The 18,549-nt window shown below is 39.6% G+C and overlaps 1 protein-coding gene across 3 annotated transcripts in view; it reads right to left on the bottom strand.

The window, feature by feature from the left end:
* USP15 (ubiquitin specific peptidase 15) overlaps nucleotides 1-18,549 on the bottom strand; it is a 76,171-nt gene that overhangs the window by 44,430 nt on the left and 13,192 nt on the right. For all 3 annotated transcript variants that reach the window (XM_012732484.1, XM_012732483.1, XM_004692601.2), the window contains exons 3-6: nucleotides 15,263-15,393; nucleotides 11,130-11,256; nucleotides 5,946-6,091; nucleotides 2,101-2,162 (exon numbers count right to left, since the gene is read on the bottom strand). In XM_012732484.1, coding sequence (XP_012587938.1) covers nucleotides 2,101-2,162; nucleotides 5,946-6,091; nucleotides 11,130-11,256; nucleotides 15,263-15,393 — 466 coding nt within the window. The remainder of the gene's footprint in view (nucleotides 1-2,100; nucleotides 2,163-5,945; nucleotides 6,092-11,129; nucleotides 11,257-15,262; nucleotides 15,394-18,549) is intronic.

The raw sequence follows: 18,549 nt of genomic DNA on the forward strand, positions 1-18,549 counted from the left end.
ACTTCGTCTATCTGCCTGTTCTGCTCCCCACTCTGGCTCTGGTGAAGCCTCTCGCCGCCCCTGAGCCTCTGGCCTGCACCCCAGTTCCGTATGCACAAATAAATAAATAAATAAATAAAAAAGTGTGCGCTAGCTTTGAAGAAAGGTAAGCACCACATGGTTTGTATCTTTCATTTCTTAGGTTAGCAAATGCTACACTATTACTAAATTATTGAAAAATCATTATTTTAAGGATTTAAAAATACAGGTTCCTAATACCTTACTAGTGAAATCTGAAACTCCAAACGCTCTGAAATATAAACATTTTCATTATAAATGAAATATAAACATATTCATTATAGTGACCCGGGCCACTCTGAGGCTGCCCATGGTACTTTTCTGTCCTAGCTAGTGTGAATATTTGCCACATATTAATTTGTTACGTTGCAAGAGTCCTCATGAGCTCACAGAAAAAGGAAAACAGTAGGTGGCATAAGGTCCACACTACTGCACAAGGATTGAAGGTCTGAACACTGACCTCCAGCTAGCCCTAAATGTTTTAACAGAGTGCAGATCTAGTATTTCTTCTTATGCTGCCTTTTCACTCTGTCGAATGTTTTCTTTATTGTATGGAAACCTGGTTGGAAGCCACCCTGGCTGTGCGTTGTTGTTTTTGTGTCGTATCCAAGGAATCATGAGCCCCATGTTTTCTCCTGAGCATTTTACAGATTCAGGTATATGTTTAAATCTTTAGCCCTTATTTAATGCACATGTTTAAACATCAATCCCTTGCTAAAGGGTTTATATTCAAAACATGTAGGAAAGTCAAATAACTCAGTAGCAAAAAATAGCAAGTAAGCAGATTAAAAAAATAAGAGCGAGCCTCGGACATGATAGCCGTTTCCTCAGTGGTGATATACAAGTGACCAACAGGTAGAGGAAAGGCACGAAGTGTCAGTCATCATTGGGGAAACGCAATCAAAACCACAGTGCTTGTTCGGATGGCTGTCACCGAAGCAACAAAAGACAGCTGCCAGCCAAGAGAAGAAGCTGGAAACCCTTTACACTGTTGGTCAAGTGTACAATGGCGCAGCGGGAGAATCTCCTAACAGTATGAGATTCTCAGGAAGTTAAAAACAGAACTGTCATATGGCCCAGAGATCCAGGTTCTGAGCATATTTCTTTCTAAAAGAAAGAAAATCAGTGTCGTAGAGATTTTTGTGCTCCCGTGCTCAACGCAGTGCAACCCACAACCACCAAGATACGGAAATAACATCCAGGGAATGACATCCACTGAGGGGAACTTAAAGCTGCGGAACATACAGGAAGCAAGAAATTATTGTGCTGTGAAAAAGAAGGAAAGTCTGCCGGACGTGGCAATATGGATGAAGCCGGAAGACATGTGCCACATAAAATAAGCCAGATAGAAAGACAAATGTGGGAAGACTTCACGTCTATGATGTTCCCAACTAGCCCAACTCATAGAAACGGAGTAGGATAGTTTTTGCTAGAAGCTGGAAGGAGAAATGGGGAGGTACTCTTTAACAGAAATAAAGCTTCAGCTATGTAAAATGAATAAATGAGATACTGAGTAAAAACGCTGGAGAGAAATAACAGTGTCGGCACACGGAGGCCCCGTTTGGAGGGCAGAGCTCTTGTTCTTTCCATAGGTGAAAGAAAAAAGCCAGACTTCACTGTGCATCCCCTCACCATTAAGCTCTTCAGACACCCCCGTACCCACTGTGTTGCTTTTCTATTCATAAACACTGACTTAAGTAAACAGTCTTTTCACACGAAATTCATTTTGGCAAACTGCACTCTAACAGTACTGTTAAATCCCAAGAGGCGTGACAAACGTTAAAATGTTTAACAGCGACTTGACTCTCAGACAAGGTGACTCCGTACCTGCAATGATCACGCTGCCGAACTCTTAGACATTTGACTGGGAAGTCTTTTTAAATACATCATCTTCATTTAAATGGCAACGTAAATCACTTGTACACTGAATATAAAATAAGAAAAGGGACGGGGGCATGCATCTATCTGAACCCACAATCAGGTCTGCTACCGTTCCGAATTTCCTTCCCAAGCCCGACAAGCAGCTGGGACGCGGGCACTTACCTGGGCGCGGAAGGACCCCTCGGCCATGTCCCATCTTCATTTTTCTGCTCTATCACTAACACCTGCGAACACGACACAATAAAATGGTGTTTTTCCTTTAAACAGCTTCAGAAGATTACCTGAATATACTAAGAAGCTCAAGGAGCTCTGGGCTTATTGAGAGGCCACAGGAGACAAGCTGAAGAGGCATCTGCATTAAGCTCCAAAGGAGCTGGGCAAGGAAGCTGAGAGGAAGAGAGACCCCTCAGCTATCAGAAGGCGCCGATGCGGCTTCACTTGTCGGAGGGTCCAGGGAAACCAAGTAAGGGTCAGAAGTAAATAAATGACCAACTTACAGGCAACTATAAACCAGAGAGGGGGAGGGGGTCAGAGCAGGGGTGGGAGGCACGCAGGTGGTGGGACCTCGGGGACCCCGAGAGGGGGAAGCAGGCACTGCACACATGTGAAAGTGATACAAAACAGATGTACGCACATAAACTGAAGAGAAATGAGTCAGCAGTGATAGAGGGCAGGAAGGGAAATTACTAGAAAACAATGTATTCTATGAGTTGAGGCATAAGTATGGATAAGCCAAGCAGATAAAGTCCTTGAGCTCAGGAACTACATTTTCTATTTCTTTCCGGTTTGTAGCTTTTGACATAGTTCTGTGTGAATGCCAGATGCTCAGTAAACGATTATAGATGCCGTTAAGCAGAACGACGCGTGACTGCCACTATTAGCAATGACTGCCAGCGGCATAGATACTTCCAAGCCACACATCACACGTGACTTCTCTGGGCTTGGAAGTTAGTCTTCATTTACGGCATCGCCATGTCAGTCACAGAATCTCTTCATCTCTAAATGCTAAGTCACATCTGCAAGAATCAGACTAAACTCCCTATTGCAGGATGCTAAGGCAGAAAATCATATCTAATAAATTAAAATTATATGCTAAGGCGGAGCTGTACTTTTACTTCAGTACCGTACTGTTCACAATAAGCTTTCCTTACAGCCTCTAGTTTAAAAAAAGAAGCATTTCCTTTAGTGTTTGCTGTGGGTGTGTCTGTGGAAAGAAGATAAACTAAGAAAAAAAAAAAAAAACAATTAAATTGAACAAAAGAAATATGAGATAATCCCAAGAAGCTAAAACAAACTCATAGAGGAAAACTTTAAAAGAAAACACAATGAAGGAAATCCAAGGCTTTACAAATCTTAACTTTTTCTTAAACTTAAGTTTCGCTGCAGACTGCTAACACACTTTGGAGGGCTGCACGCTTCAGGTGTCACTAAACTGGCACTCGAACCTTAACCAGGTTACCTGTAAGCCCGTGTCAGCACACACAGCACAAACACTGAGCAAGGAAAAAAATCCATGGAGCCAAATGGTGGAGCATGCTGAGAGTTTTTGGGGAGCAGCACCCCCTGGCAACCCTGCGGAAGCCGCTCTGATCCGTGCCACCCGCTGGGCCCCGCAGACACGGAACCACGCTCCTTGGTTTCCCGCTACGGCGCCAGCAGTCACGTTTCTTACTTACAGATTTGTAAAAGTCTACATGCTTTTCAATCACTGAAGGTTCGATTTCAGTCCTTTACTCAAAGATAATTTTCTGAGGAAAATGGATCTAGAATGATTTCAACATTTACTTAAACCGAACACAACAAACAGGAAAACAATAGAGACAACCCGTTTGGGGAGGCAAACTCTTCAGTACTGCATCTTTTCCCATTTCCTAATAAAGATACTTTCAATTTTTAAAATATTTATATTTAAAGTTAAAGAGTTTAATTCATTTATCATCAGTGAGAAAATAGCTTTCACAATCTGGAAATTTTAATGCATGGTCTTTGAAACATTTTTATTTTAAAAGATGAAATGTTCTTGTGGCTATTTAGTCGTATTAAAAAAAATGTATTCCCTATGCACAATCTTATAAATGCTTTCTTATCAAGAATGCAAAATTATTTAAATTCTTTAATTCTCAGTTTTTTTAAGTGAAAATGATAGACATTACATATAATCAATCAGTGAAAACACTTCAAGAGAGAATTTTATATATTTCAAATTCTATTCCTGGTGTTCCTTCAAGACCTGATAAGGGTCTCCAGGGAGAGAGATACAGGTCTGCTGACCATGGGGCTGGTTGCCTGTGGAGGGGAACTCAGATGGACAGTGAACAAGTCCCAAGGTTCTCCTCCATCTTCAATAAGGAAACTCCTTATACTATAAGACAAACCAGACTTTGCAAAATTTCACTTAAAAATATAATGCCTAAGGGCTCTCCCTGGTGGTGCAGCAGTTAAAAGCACAGCACAAAGAAGCTAAAGCGCTTCAGCACGAGTTTGATCCCTGCCCCAGAGGTGACCCACAGGGCGCGGCAGACCTCTCCTGACCCGCCCACTGCTCCCCTCAGCAGTGGACTTCGCCATTCTGCCTGTTCTGCTCCCCACTCTGTCTCTGGGGGAAGCCTCTCACTGCCCTTGTACCTCTGGCCCATACCTCAGTTCTGTATGCATAAATAAATCTTAAAAAAAAAAATACACACACACACATATATATATGTATATAGTGGCTAAAATAAACCCCCAAATCACTTTTTATAACCTACTACAATACTTGACATCTAGTGGGATTTACCAAAAATTAATGTGCCTCTGTTCCTTTTTAACAACTTCTTATCTACTGATGTCATAAGTCATTTTAATAAAACAAAAACTGCCATCATATTAGAGGACCACGCTCCCCACGTTTAGATACGAAATATAACTCAAAAACAAATATAACTCAAAGCCCAAGGCAAGCAAAAGCCTCAGAGTCTAGCTGGGAAGCTCAGGCGATGGACAACCGAAGTGTGTCACGGAGGATACTGAGCACGACCTCAATCAGGACAGGCTCAGCAGAGGAGAAGTCCTGGTGCTGGAGCCGGGAGCACAGTTCCCGAGGTAGCTAGGTGACATGACAGGGCAGGGAGGCACAGCTAAGCTGGCACTGCGGGCTGTCAAGGACTCTTGGGTAGATGGAAGCCAGGAAGAAGGGTCCGGCCTGGAGGGACGCACGCAGCGCTGGGTGCCTGGCCAACTGCCCCTCCGTCTGGAGTGGTCACTGCCAACATGGGACGTTCTAAAGATCCGGGAAGACGGGACTCGAGGCCAAACCGCGACTGTGATAAGGAACTGGACTGTGATAGACAATCGTTGGGGAAAGTTTCCGAAGGAGAGATACGAAGGCGTGGATTCTGGAAAGAGACTTCTAGCAGAAATCAGGAAGCGAAGCACGCAAAAGGCCAGGTGGGGTCAGTGCAGAGGCGGCCAGGGCCGGGTGGGGCACACAGAAACTCCGCAGCACAGGCAGCAGACAAAGCGAGGCCTGCTGGCGGCGCTCAGCACTCACTGCTCGTCTGGGGTCTGCGGCTGTGTCTGAAAGACCGCCGGGCTGGGCGCTGCCCTTCCCCTTCCCCGCAGAGTCAGTCAACTCAGCTCCCTGCCTGCTCCGCAGTTTCTGGGCACAGCCACACCCGCTGGTTAAGTCCGCATCCACGGCTACTTCTGTGGCCCACAGCCGTGCCACTTGTGACAGAGACCATGTGTCACCACACCAAAGACATTTACTATCTGACTCGCACAGAACGTTTACTGACCCATCATATTAGCTTTGTTTTTTTATCAAAAATAATTTCTTTTCATAGTCGCTAATTCTATAGCTCAAGGAGGGAATAATCAGCCAATGATCAGCAAGGATGGGGAAGAGGTGAGCTGGAAAGAGGAGGTGGGAGGGAGCAGAACCCACTGGAGACTGGCAGGATGTGCACAAGGCTGCAGCTTGAGGGGCCCGCACTGTGTGCTGCACCTAGCAGGCCCGGCTACAGTACCTGTCCTTGGTATAAGCCAGCGTCCTGGATGGTGCTGTCTGGCTTACTCAGCAGCTCAAACGTGTTACTCATGTATTTGTTCCACAATCTGGTCTCCTTTTCATCTGGAATACTGAAGATTTTTCTTATTTCCTTTTCAATTGTATCTAGATGTAAGGAGGAAAGACACGTAAACATAATGAACACTTTAGAGTATACCACAGATAGACCCTAATGCTCACCAATACAGAAACCCTAAATTTAAAAAGCTGATATGAAATCCAGACTAGATGAACAACCATGCAGGAAATATGCCAGGAAAACAAAACAGAAAATAGATCTTAAAGACCAAGTGAACTGTTCGAGAACAAAACAGAAACTTAAACTCTGACAGGTAACTTGGAGTAACTAAGATCTCACAAAGTATGAATCAGTCATAGAACTCTAAAGCATATACATGTTACCTTGGATGAACTTTTTACACATTATAAATCCAATACCTGTTCTGGTGACAGTTATTAGTTCAAAGTAGTTAAAGAACAGTTAGAGAAGCTACAGATGGAAAGTAGTTTTAATTATATTGACAGTGTAAACAATTTTTAAAATTATATGTAGTATAAACAAGAATAACTTAAACCGATGTAATTCACAGCTGGTTTAGCTACCTAAAGTTACCCTGAGGCTAAACAGAAAGCGACAGGGCCTCTTCGCAGAGGTGCAGGTGGAGGTCGAAATGCACACGAAAGGTGTATTTCGCTCTACATCAATCATCTAAGTGAATGCAGTCTTTTTCCTAACTGGAGTAGTTTTATCGCCTATAAGTCATAGGAATATCTATGTTTGAGAATAGAGATGTGATTATGTTTCACTAGCATACCACTGAATAAATCTTTAAAAATTTAAACATTAAAAGGAGGTATTACAAATGCTACTCAGTTTTTCTAATTCTGGTCAACTTGTCTGATTTGGACTCACGAAAACAGTGATGAGAATACTGATGACATATGAAGAAAATATTTCTAAATTCTAGAACTGGCTAGTCTTAGAAAACAAATACAATATAGATGTTCTCTAAAGAAACAGAAAAATCTGTACCTATCTTACATAATTATTATATTTAATATGATAATACAGTTTGTGGTGTAGTTAGCAGTTAACTTTCCGTTAAGAGTCTTGTAGTCAGTGAGAATTTCATTATGGCATTAAGTGGTAAATCTAACTGATGATCTCAAAACTAGAGTAAATTAGCCAGAATATTTAAATGATTACATAAGCTAAATAGTGTTTGTTGGTAAGTATTGTTTTCTATTTTGGTACGGTTGTTTTTTTCTTTGTAGTGAAGTGTAATAGTCATGCAGAAGAATGTACAGGTTATCAGTATACAATGATAACTTTCCAAATTGGAAACACCCACATAGCCAGCACTCAAAACAATGAACAGGGCATTCCCTAGGAAGACAGAAGAAGAAGCTGAAGGAGCTCATTTTAGTCTTTTTATGAAAATGACCCTTTTTCCCGCTTACAGAAACAGCTTGCTCTTTCCACATACTTCAAGTGTCTAGTGACTACCGGTAGGTAGTCACTGCTACCATGTCTGTATTTCTTCTTCCCTTTTTCCTGGTGGTTGATACTCATACACACAGGCATTTACACTGTACTATCTAGTACTCTGTAAGAAACACACATCCTCTTCATTGAGTTTTACGGCCTGCTAGTGGGGGAAGACGACTATGGGCAGGAAAGAGCAGTGCAAGGCCCTGAAGGAATGTACTCGGCTTGTTGTGAACAATCTGGTGCATCAATGCAGCTGAAGAGAAACGAGCCAGGTAGAACTAAGTAAAAGTAGTCATGTAGGGTGACCCAGTCTTGCGAGCTATGAAACTATTCTATTTTATTCCAAACAAGAGCAAAGTCAGTGAGGAGAATGAACAGAGATGGGGAAGAATGGTGCACAGATTTGGGAGGGAAGGGGGTTGAGTTTCTCATGCACCGTATATTTTGAGATTATACAAGTCAAGTGAAACTCGAATTAAAGCAGAGTCATGGAGAGGAGATCTAAATCTCAAAGACACTGCTATGCAGGAAGTGCCAAAAGCTAGGGAATTAGAAGAGGTGGTAAGGGAGGAGACAGGAGCCCCGGGATAATCATAGAGATACCCTGATATCTGAGATCAGAAATATGACATAAGGCTCTTGCGAACGACTGAGGAGATGTAGTTGGTGAGAACCTTGAGAACCTGCACTCGCCCGGGGAAGCCATGGAGAGACTCAGCCTGAGAATGGGGAGTGGCCCAGAGAAGCCTCCTGTGGAGGGAGGGGGGCATCCACACCACCAGGCGGGCCTGGGCCTGGGCGTGGCTGCTGGGGGAGCAGGATGAGGGGAAGTACAGCCAGAAGGCAAGTGCAGAGCTGGCTGGCACCAGGCACCAGGCACCAGGCGAGGAAGGCCAAGGCTGGGGCTGGGAATCAAGGCCCCTGGGTGAGACTATCAAGGGGTTTAGAGTGTTGTATCATTTTCCATACTTTAATCAGGTAGCATCCAATTAAGAAAAGCACAGAGTACAAAACTATTAATACAGGTCACAGATATACAATTGTGACATCCTATGCGAAGTACTTGATAAAAGCTAAGCCATTCTAGTAGAAACTTTACAAAGAGCTCTTCAAACCAAATTTTACCTTTCTTATTGGAACATGCTCAATGTCTACAGGAAACCACTTGGGGAAGTAGTATTCAAGGCGAAGTTCACTGTCTCTGATGTGGCCGACCACTTGGGGACTATGCCTACTGCTGCTCTCGCTTTTAGTCCACAGTACCAGCGGGGATGAAGCGTTTTATTAATTTGGTAAAAAAGGAAAATAGGTACTCCCCTGACAAGAACTGTAATTCACATACATAGCTATCAGTGTTTTGATTACTTTTTGATTACTTTTAAAGACCACCACACGGGAGACTATCACTCATGTATTTCCTCTCACTTCCTTTAGCAAAACAAAATCAGCTCAGTGAACACCTACACAGGCTGTATAAGGGAGCGATTAAGAGATGAGATCAGCTAAGCTCCAGGCTAGGCGTGAAACATCAGCTCTCACCTGGCAGGCTACCTGGCCCTGGAAGGCCTTCGCTTCCTACCTGTGAGACGAGGAAGCAGTGCTGGTGAGGTTTATGTGAGAAAATTCCTTTGAAGTGCCTAAGATACAAGTATTCGCTAACTGTGAACTACTATGTTGTAGCTATGAAGTCTCTAAAATTCCTGTGGTTCATTTTAACTTTACAACTTTTCGCTTACAAATTTTCTTGTGCAGAAATGTTTGCTGTAATAGAAACTTTCAAACTTTTGAAGCCCAGCAACTGCAGGAAGGTACACACATGTGTGCTGGCAGTCTGCTCACACATTCCCATCCCGCGCTCCCAAAACTGATGGGAGCAAACTAAAAACCACTAGAGTACTGACAACCCAACTTGCTAAACACTGCTGCAAGACAGTGTGAAATTTTAGCTGTACAAAAATCGGTTCATACACAATTTTAAAACTTGTATCTTAATGTAAGTAGCATTTAGCATTTTAATATATTTAAACTATGCTGATTAAAATCTACACTAGATCCTAAACTTTTCAAAGAAATGATTGTTTCTCAATTATGAGAGTCCGTAACAAATTTTACTTGACTTAATGAGAGAACTTTGTTTTGAACGCAGAAGTTACCCGTTACTGATATTTGTAGTTTTAAAACATTTTCTCAGTTTTAAATTTTACTATTCGAGCCTTGAATTATTATTCAGCAATGTTGTAATAGAGAATTTTGGATGACCTCATTTATCAATATATATTGTATATTTTTTCTGTAGAAATGAGATTAGGAAGGAAGAAAATACCAAACTTTAAAAATAACCATAAAGCACTATGCCAGTATTTAAAATTGTTTCTTATCTATTTTCCAACTGGCTGAACACTTCAGATAATAGTCTCTGAATTAATGGATGAACCTGGTCGGGCAGACAAGGTCACGAGGGCACACAATTCAGTGTCATGACTAACGTAATGGCACATGGTGTCCTGAAAATTCCAGCTTTAGGACGCAGAAATGCTTCACACTTCCCTGTGTGTTTACAAACCTAGAAATAATTTATCCATAATGATGTAACAATATGACATCTATAGGTGGAATTTCTAATATTTTAAGCATTTGTTTTAGAAAGAGGCTTGTATTCATGTACTCGAGTTACATCGCAAACTTCTAAGTTACTAGGCAAATGAAGAGCAGGAAAACAGAACATTCATGTATTTTATTATGTGTAAAATTTGGATGAGTCAATACTGAGGACCAAGGAATAGTACTTATTTCAGAAGGAAAAATAGGGCAACATATTTTTCTGTCTTGAAATGTACCTGCGCACAAACGCCTGCTACCCCAAGGGGAGCCCGCAGCGGCTCCTCAGGGCTGCAGGCCCGGCCGGGAGGTGCTCGGCGGAGTCCTGCGCCGCCCTCCAGCACCCTCCGCGACATCAGCACTGACCGCGCCTTCTAGTAACACATTTGGAAACCACTGCCTTTTTGAAAGTTTTACTTCAAGCTACATTTTATTTAAAAAGCACCATCTTTTGTTATTAAATGAATAATCTTTTATTTAAAAACATTCAATTTAGTACAATTTTTATCTTAAAACAGGCCTTTAAAATTGAATGAAAAAGGTATTTTAATAGGTATTTATGTAGAGCTAGCTATAGCTTTAGCTACACTTCCACCTGAAATTGTGACCTACCCTACTCATTAAAAACAAAAATCAATGTCATTATAACGCTAAGCCTCTCGACTTCATTAACTTAAATGTGTTTAAATCAAAGAAAATAAATTGAGGAAAACGGAAATAAACAACTGTTACTTTCCATACTAAGAAAGTCATTTTTATTATTATGGGTATACAATATCACCTGGCCAACTTTTATTTAAGCGAGATGTAAAGTTTTGCTTTAGTTTATATTCATGTCATAAACATTTTCAAATGCGAAAACAGTAACTTTGATTTTTAAGGAGGACACCAACATTAACTCCACTAAGCTAACAGAAGGCACCGAGAAAGACGCGCGGCCGTCTGGGCTGACGCCGCCGCTCCGTACGAGCAGGTCCGGCCCAGGCGTCCGCGCCCCTCAGAGCCCCGGCGCCGGCCCTAGCAGCGGCGGCCCAGGGGCGGGTCTCGCATTACCGATTGTGTCAGCTTTGCTGAACCTTCGCGTCACCACGTTGCTCACGCCCCCATTCTCGCAGAGCTTCAGCTCCGTGAGGTACACCTCCACTTTGCAGTGCTTCACAAACATGCCCTGTTCCACCACCTACAACGAAACAGCAGACCCGTCAGACGCCGCGTTTCCACTCCACGCAATGCATGTTCCTCTACCGCGGCTGTGCGGCACGGCTGAAATGCAGCGACTATAAAACTTATCAGCAGAAAGTAAAGGTAACAGATGGCTGCAAAGACAGACAGAGCTTTGTAAATGTTCACGTCTAACAGATTCTGGACGACAGGCTATCAAACACTGAGCCAGTTTGGAGAGGTGATCAGCGCAGCAGGGAAGCTACTCTGATACGCTGGTCAGGAACATACCTAGTGTTTATGAACACAGGAAATATGAGCGTGCCTAACATTTACCAGAAATGGAAATAAGGCTGTGACTACAGGTAGAGACACACCTGTAGCTTTAATACTGGACCCCAAGCAGCAAGTAAGCTTTCTAGGTTTCAGTTAGCAACAGCCGGGCCACGCTAGATGCTAACGCAGCTTTAAAGTAACTCAGTGACTGCTGCCAGACTATGTGGCCACTGTTCTGTAATCGATGCTAGTTTTCCACCCTCAATGACTGTGACCTTTATATACTCACTCAGTAGTTCCATCTAACAAACGGAAAAAAGCAGCTGTAAGCATGCAAATAATGCAGAGAGAACACATACACACACACAATTTGGGTCACCTTTTTAGTAAGTGTATTTTCTTTTGCTCTTCTAAAGGTTAACTGTGGGGTTCAGTCATCAACACTGTTTCTGAAAATAGCAGCTGGCCCGATACGTGACCCAGTGGACAAATGGGGCCCAGGAGGGCTCACACAGTGGCATCGGGTCACTGACGGACACAACAATTTCATCTTTCACTTCTAGGAAAATTGTTGTATCTCAAAAAATTCAAACAGCTTATTCAGCACTTAATGTTGAATCCAACATTGCTGTAATTTGCCTTACATATTCTCATTGCTACAGTCACATTTCTAAAAAGGTTAACAATGCCTTGCACCTTTTCCTCTTAATTCACTTTACAAGCTGATACACAATGTTTAACTCTTAACTAGTTGAGATTTGTTTTAATTCTCTCATGCTTATTTATAAATTAAGAATGTAGCAAAGGACTTATTATTTAATTTTAAAAGATTACCTGTAGTAATATTTAAATATTTAGAAAAACTAGGAGCCAAATAGTCCTATCAATTAGACTCATATCTCAATAAGGACTCAAATCTGAATAAGAATCTAAAAAAAATTTACATAAGTACTAATTATGTGGTAGGTTGCTAAAACTGAAATAGATCTCAATTTTTTGAGGAAAAAAGTCTCAGTAGAGTAGATAACAGAATAAAGAAACAGGATAAAATAGCAAAAAATAAGAAAATGACTCATTATGAATTATATTGCATATATATTTTCTAAATATGAACAGTTTCCTTCAAACGTGAGAATCAATTTTCATAACCCTCACTGATAGTCTCCTGGAAAGAACTATCAGAAAGTCAAATCAATGAAAAGCAAACAGGCACGAAACAACGTATAAAGATCATTTCAGTGGCACCTTTCACTGCTAAAACCTCATTCTCACTATTCAGAAAACTGTATTTAACGACTTTAAGTGGTGTATTAAAAGTTGTTCTTTAGAAAAAGATAAACAGCACACTGTTCACTTCCGGGTGGCATACAGAAACATTAGCAGCAGCTCAGGGCACAGACAACGCTTGCTGCGGGGCACAGCTCAAGCCCACCCACAGGGCAGGTGCTGACCACCGGGAGATGCCAAACGCCAGACAAAAATGAGCAACAGGAGAAAACACATTTAATAAAAAAAGTTGGCTCTTTTAAAGAAAATGTTGTCTAATTTTTTATATGAAAGGACCATACCATACGAGCTTGAGTTTGAGAACAACTGCAATTAGCAGGGAAAGTGAGCTGCCATGACTCAGCATTCAGATTCGATTCATATATAGATGAGCCGCCTATGTAATAACAGCTCCTTTATATTTGTTTGGTCTCCTACCTTCATCAAATACGTCTGCACTGGAAATAATCTTTTAAAATGATGGCTGTGAAGACTGTGTAAAAGGAAGAAACAAGCTTATAAAGAAGAACAGAAAGCTATATTGACCTAATTATTATAATCATTATAATGATTATTTTGAAAACAGGCCAGAAGGTGAATATTTAGACATTAACTCCTATGTTTCAGAATTACAAATGTCAATTAAAATATTTTCAAGTGACTTATAACACTACTAAGTATCAATCAAATTGCGGTGAGCCAAAGATGAACTCTGCCTCCTTATTCATCACATAAAAGTACTTGTTCCTAACCCTAAAAGTTACAAATTCGCTCTACAAGTCGTTTGCAGCAGTTATCATTCATTTAGGGCATAGAAAATCTGCAAATTATCAGACCTGCTGATTTAAATTGGAGGAAGGCTGATTTAGTAAAGGTTCCAGACAATTCTCTGCATATTGAAGCTTAAAACCTACTTTATTAGTAAAGTAAATCAAATACAGACTTGATTGACGAATAGTGATACTGACTTGCTCCTTTGATATGCAGAATAACTGGGAAACAGGTTTTACATAAAGTGTAAACACAAAATAACCGGGACACCCAAACAATTGGAAAAAGCTAAGAATTTTAGCTCACTGGGTTTGTTTCAGGATCCTTGTTAAAAATAACCGTCTCCTAACAGTCTTAAACTTTCTTTACACACATGTGAACTTTTCAGAATGTTACCCTTTTTACTTTAAATTGCTTTTCAGACAGTGTTCAAGAAATCACAAGACGTCTTTTAAAAGTAACACCAGTGAAATCTATTTGTAAATCTGTTTACCATACTAAGATGTTTAGGGTATAATATACTACACTTGTTTTTAAGAATAGCATTAAGGTTCAAATAATACAGCATATATAGTTTAAGACAATACAGATAAACCTTTTCTTTCTTTTATCCCAAACTGATATACAGCTGTAAGTAGTTATCTTTCAATCAGTAAGAATGCTCAATTTTTCAGCAATCACCGATAAAGTGATAAAAAATACACAGATACACATACCCACACATAAAATTTATACAAATGTGTGTAAATATATATGTATAGACTTTAGGAGAGGAATCCTGCTTCTGAAAAGGCTATGAGGCAAGGTTGAGTGATAATAATGAATGAAACTAAACACTACATCAAAGGCATATTCACATTCTATGTAGAAAACAAGATTCAATTCTGCATCTAAATTATATAAACATACAAATACAATTTAACACAGCAACTCTGAGGTACTGGTTACAAATAAATACAGTCTACTAGAAGTGTATATTCCTAGGCTTTCTAGTTATTTCTATTTAGGGGAAGGAAAAAAAAAAAACTGAGATAATGTTCAGAGATTCTGGTCATTACCAACCCTTCACACCATTCAAATACACTATTAAAAACTCCTGTGGAGTCAGATCTACTTTGAGCATTTGGTGTTGTTCTAGTTTGGCAACACTCATCATTTCATAAATGACTTTTCAGTCTCAAAAGAAAACAAAGTGGATCACTTTTAATGTTTCTAGGTTATAACTAGAAAGCTTTATGAGAGTTCATCATTTTCTAACTGATTTCTCAAGAAAGCCATGCAGCATGATAACTGAAAATAAAGGAAGGGTACCTGCCTCTGCACATTGATTTGACTTTCTTTTCTTGCATCTGCACTGAAAGGACAGGCTTATCAGGAAAGAAAGAAAGAAGCACCTGCCTCGTCACAGGTGGGCAGGAGTCCCGGGATGGGCTACCCAAAGACGGGAACTGTCTACTGTCCTCATTCCCTGGTCTGAGACCTGCGCTGATACTTACTTACCCCAGAGTTTTCTGTGAGGATTGCATTAGTTAATAATGTGTCAGTAGAGGGCAGTTTTAATGTGGGCTAAGTCTCTGCGGGTGAGCTGTTAGTATCACACACTACACAGTGACATTTGGTTGCCTTTTCCTCCCAACACTTCCCGAGGCCTCAGCAGCTGGAACAGAGCTATATAAGGCGACTATTGTCACTCAACTGCTATTTCTACGCACCTTGCGTGCTATTGGTTCCTGACCTTCCATCAGTGTGTACCAGCTGACAAGTTTATTCCAGCCCTCAGTTGGCAACAGTATGTAATCCAATTCATCAATTAGATGTTCTTTAAGTGACTGGGCATCGCCATCTGCAAAAACAAAAATAAACTCAATAGACATAGACACAGCAGTGCGGATCTTAATAACCTGGTTGCATGCATTACAAATTAACTCCTAAGACTGATTTAAATATTTAAAATAACTGACTTTGAAAAAAGGCTCTGAAGAGGTTTACATAGAAACCCTCATATTCCAAGAACTTGCTGCTTTCAATGGCACTTTAATAACAGTACACTTTCAAAAAATAAAATTTATATGTAATGATATACTACTTAACTACTGAAAAAAGATGAAACTGTCACTTGCAACATGGATGAACATAAAGAAGATTGTGCTTAGCAACATATACAGAGAAAGACAGACACGGTATGATTTCACTCATTTATGTGTTTTACAAAAAAAAAAATGAAAAGATTAACTAAATAAAAGAAAAATAAATTTCAGAATAAAGATCTATTAGCAGTTACCAGAAGGGAAGGGGGTAATTTTGGTCAAAGGGGTCAACTGTACGGTGAAAGGAAGAATTGACTTTCAGTGGTGAACCAGATGTAACATAACCTGTTACCTGTAATGCATGCAACCAGGTTATAACATAAACAAGCTAATTTTTTATAATATACACCTAAACCTATGTAACGTGATAATGCAATGTTACTTAAATTTTTAAAAAGTTCCAATGTGCACCATTAAGTCAACCAGTAATACCTAGAAACATAATTTTTCATGTAGTAGGCTCCTAAAAAGACCCAGTGAGGTATAAATTTTAGTTTTTCCCAATCTATTGGGTGTCCCAATTATTTTATGCTTACACTTTACGTAAAACCTGTTTCCCCGTTATTCTGCATATCAAAGGCGCAAATCAATATTCTTGCGCAATGACTGCACAGCGCACGGGCTGGGAACCCCGGCGAAAACTGCAAAGGGCGCGTTGTAAAATCAATTCGTTTCTCCTGAAGACACATGGGCTAGGCAGAGGCAGGGGCTCAGATATGGCTCTAATGATGTATTTGTACATTTCTGATGAAACGGAACAATGGAAGCAGGCCAGGCCAGTACATTTGTGCCACAGTCCTACTCTGAGGCTCATTTGTTATCATTTGCTCCTTTAGTTTAATTTTCAAAGTGTAGAAACAGAAATAATTCACCGAGTTACATTCCATATAAAAAGGATTTTCTCATTCCGGGCTAGTCTTCAATTAAGCATGGAACATACTATTTTTAGATACAACAGAATAAATCAAGAACAGGAAAAATGCTGAAAGAATTAAGAGGAAGGTGTCTAGGACCAATGTATAGTTACAAATTTATACTGAACTTTGAGAAACTTTCATCTGGAACTCAAATGAGAAAACTCTGAATTTCATAATATGAACTTTAGTAACAGATGCAAGCTAAGTTAAAAAAATTGGTAAATTCAATCTTTTGAACCTTAGTTGTAATTTAATTTCTTTATCAATACTGATAATTTGGAACATTATTTTCAGAAGTTGTTGAGATTAAAAAAAAGTAACACATTCTGAATCCCTATATGCACACTATACTATGAGGCATTATTACACAGATGGTGTTGTAATCTTGGTAATTTGAAAATAATCTTACAAAATAGGTATCTTCATTGAATACAAGAATACTGAGCAAAGTCATACACATAGAAGACTACAGGTACTGAAAAATATGTCATACAAAAAGTACTATTACATTGCTGTTTTTCAAATCAATATTATAAAGAATGTAGTCTCATTTTACTTACTAAGCAATTCAGGTACTGATTAAACTGCTAAAGGATAGGAATATGAAAATTGTAGACTCAATCCAAACACAAATCTAATTATTCTAACATCCATTTCTTTTTCACTAAGAATGCCTCAAAGAAAACTTTAAAAGCAACAGCAAAATTTAAAAATGAAAAATTGCGATGTTTTCCACAAAAATTCAACAGCTTGGGTAACACTTTATGTGCCAGAAGGCAAAGAATAACTACTACCTAGTGGACAAAATAAAATGATCAGTTCATTTTAAAGGGGTAAACACCCCTAAATAGATTAAAAAAAAAAAAACAACCTACTATGTCACTTCATTACTTTATTCATTGATAATTAATTGCTAAGCACTAAGGTGCATAAATTTAAGGTGCACAGCCACAGAAGTGTCAAAGTCACTGTCATTAAATTAAAATGGCAGCTACACCCTCACCTAATCCCTTAGTTTTCTGCAATCTCTGCTTTCTTTCATCCAGTCCCTAGAAAACCACCAAGTTTCGCAACGATAAGCGAATTTGCCTTATCTAGAATTTTATATAAAAGTGGCATGTTTTCTGTACTTGTGGACGAATGTACATTTATTAGAATCTTGTATAAAATAATGCACATGTATTGCTTTCGTTGGGTTTCACTTATACTGTATAGTTATCTTGATACTCATCCATGTTTTTACATATCAATAGTATGTTCCCTTTAATTGTGGAGTAGAATTTCATTACATGAATATACTAGAATTTGTTTATTCATTCAGCTGTTCACAGGTCTTTGGTTTGTTTCCAGTTTTGTTTTATAAATTACAAATGTACAGAATTCAATCTCTCTACAAGTTTTCTTATGGATATATGCTTTCATTTTTCCTGGATAAATACTTAGAAGTGAAATGTTAAGGTTTTTTAATAAATTGCTAGACCAGTCATTCCCAGAAACCACGTATGGAAGTTCCACTGGACCACATCCTTGCCAACATAGTGTGGGTCCGTCTTTTAACCATTTCATTATGTGTATGAAAGTTCCTCCTTGTAGTTTTATTTTCATTTCTCTAATGAATAATGATGCTGAATATCTATACATGTACTTTTAAAAAACTACTTTGGTGAAACATCTGTCCAAATCTTTGCCTGTTTTTTTTTTTTTTTTCATTGGGCTTTGTTTTCTTAATTTAAAGAATTGTATACAGGCTTACCAGTTAGGAGATTTGCAAATATTTTCTCCCACACTGTGGTTTTCTACCTTTAACAGGATCATATGAGGAAAATACTATTGATGAAGTACAATTCAGTAGTTCTTATCACTCGTAACTTTTTGTATCATATTTAAGAACTCTTTGCCGAAGATAACATCACAATGTCTCTCATGTGTTCTTTTTCTTTGCTTCTTAGCTTTGGCTTTTACCTGTAAGCCTACGATCAGTTTAGTGATCCTTTT

Source organism: Condylura cristata, unplaced genomic scaffold (assembly GCF_000260355.1).
Source record: "Condylura cristata isolate star-nosed mole 26May11 unplaced genomic scaffold, ConCri1.0 scaffold00034, whole genome shotgun sequence".
Lineage (NCBI taxonomy): Eukaryota > Metazoa > Chordata > Mammalia > Eulipotyphla > Talpidae > Condylura > Condylura cristata.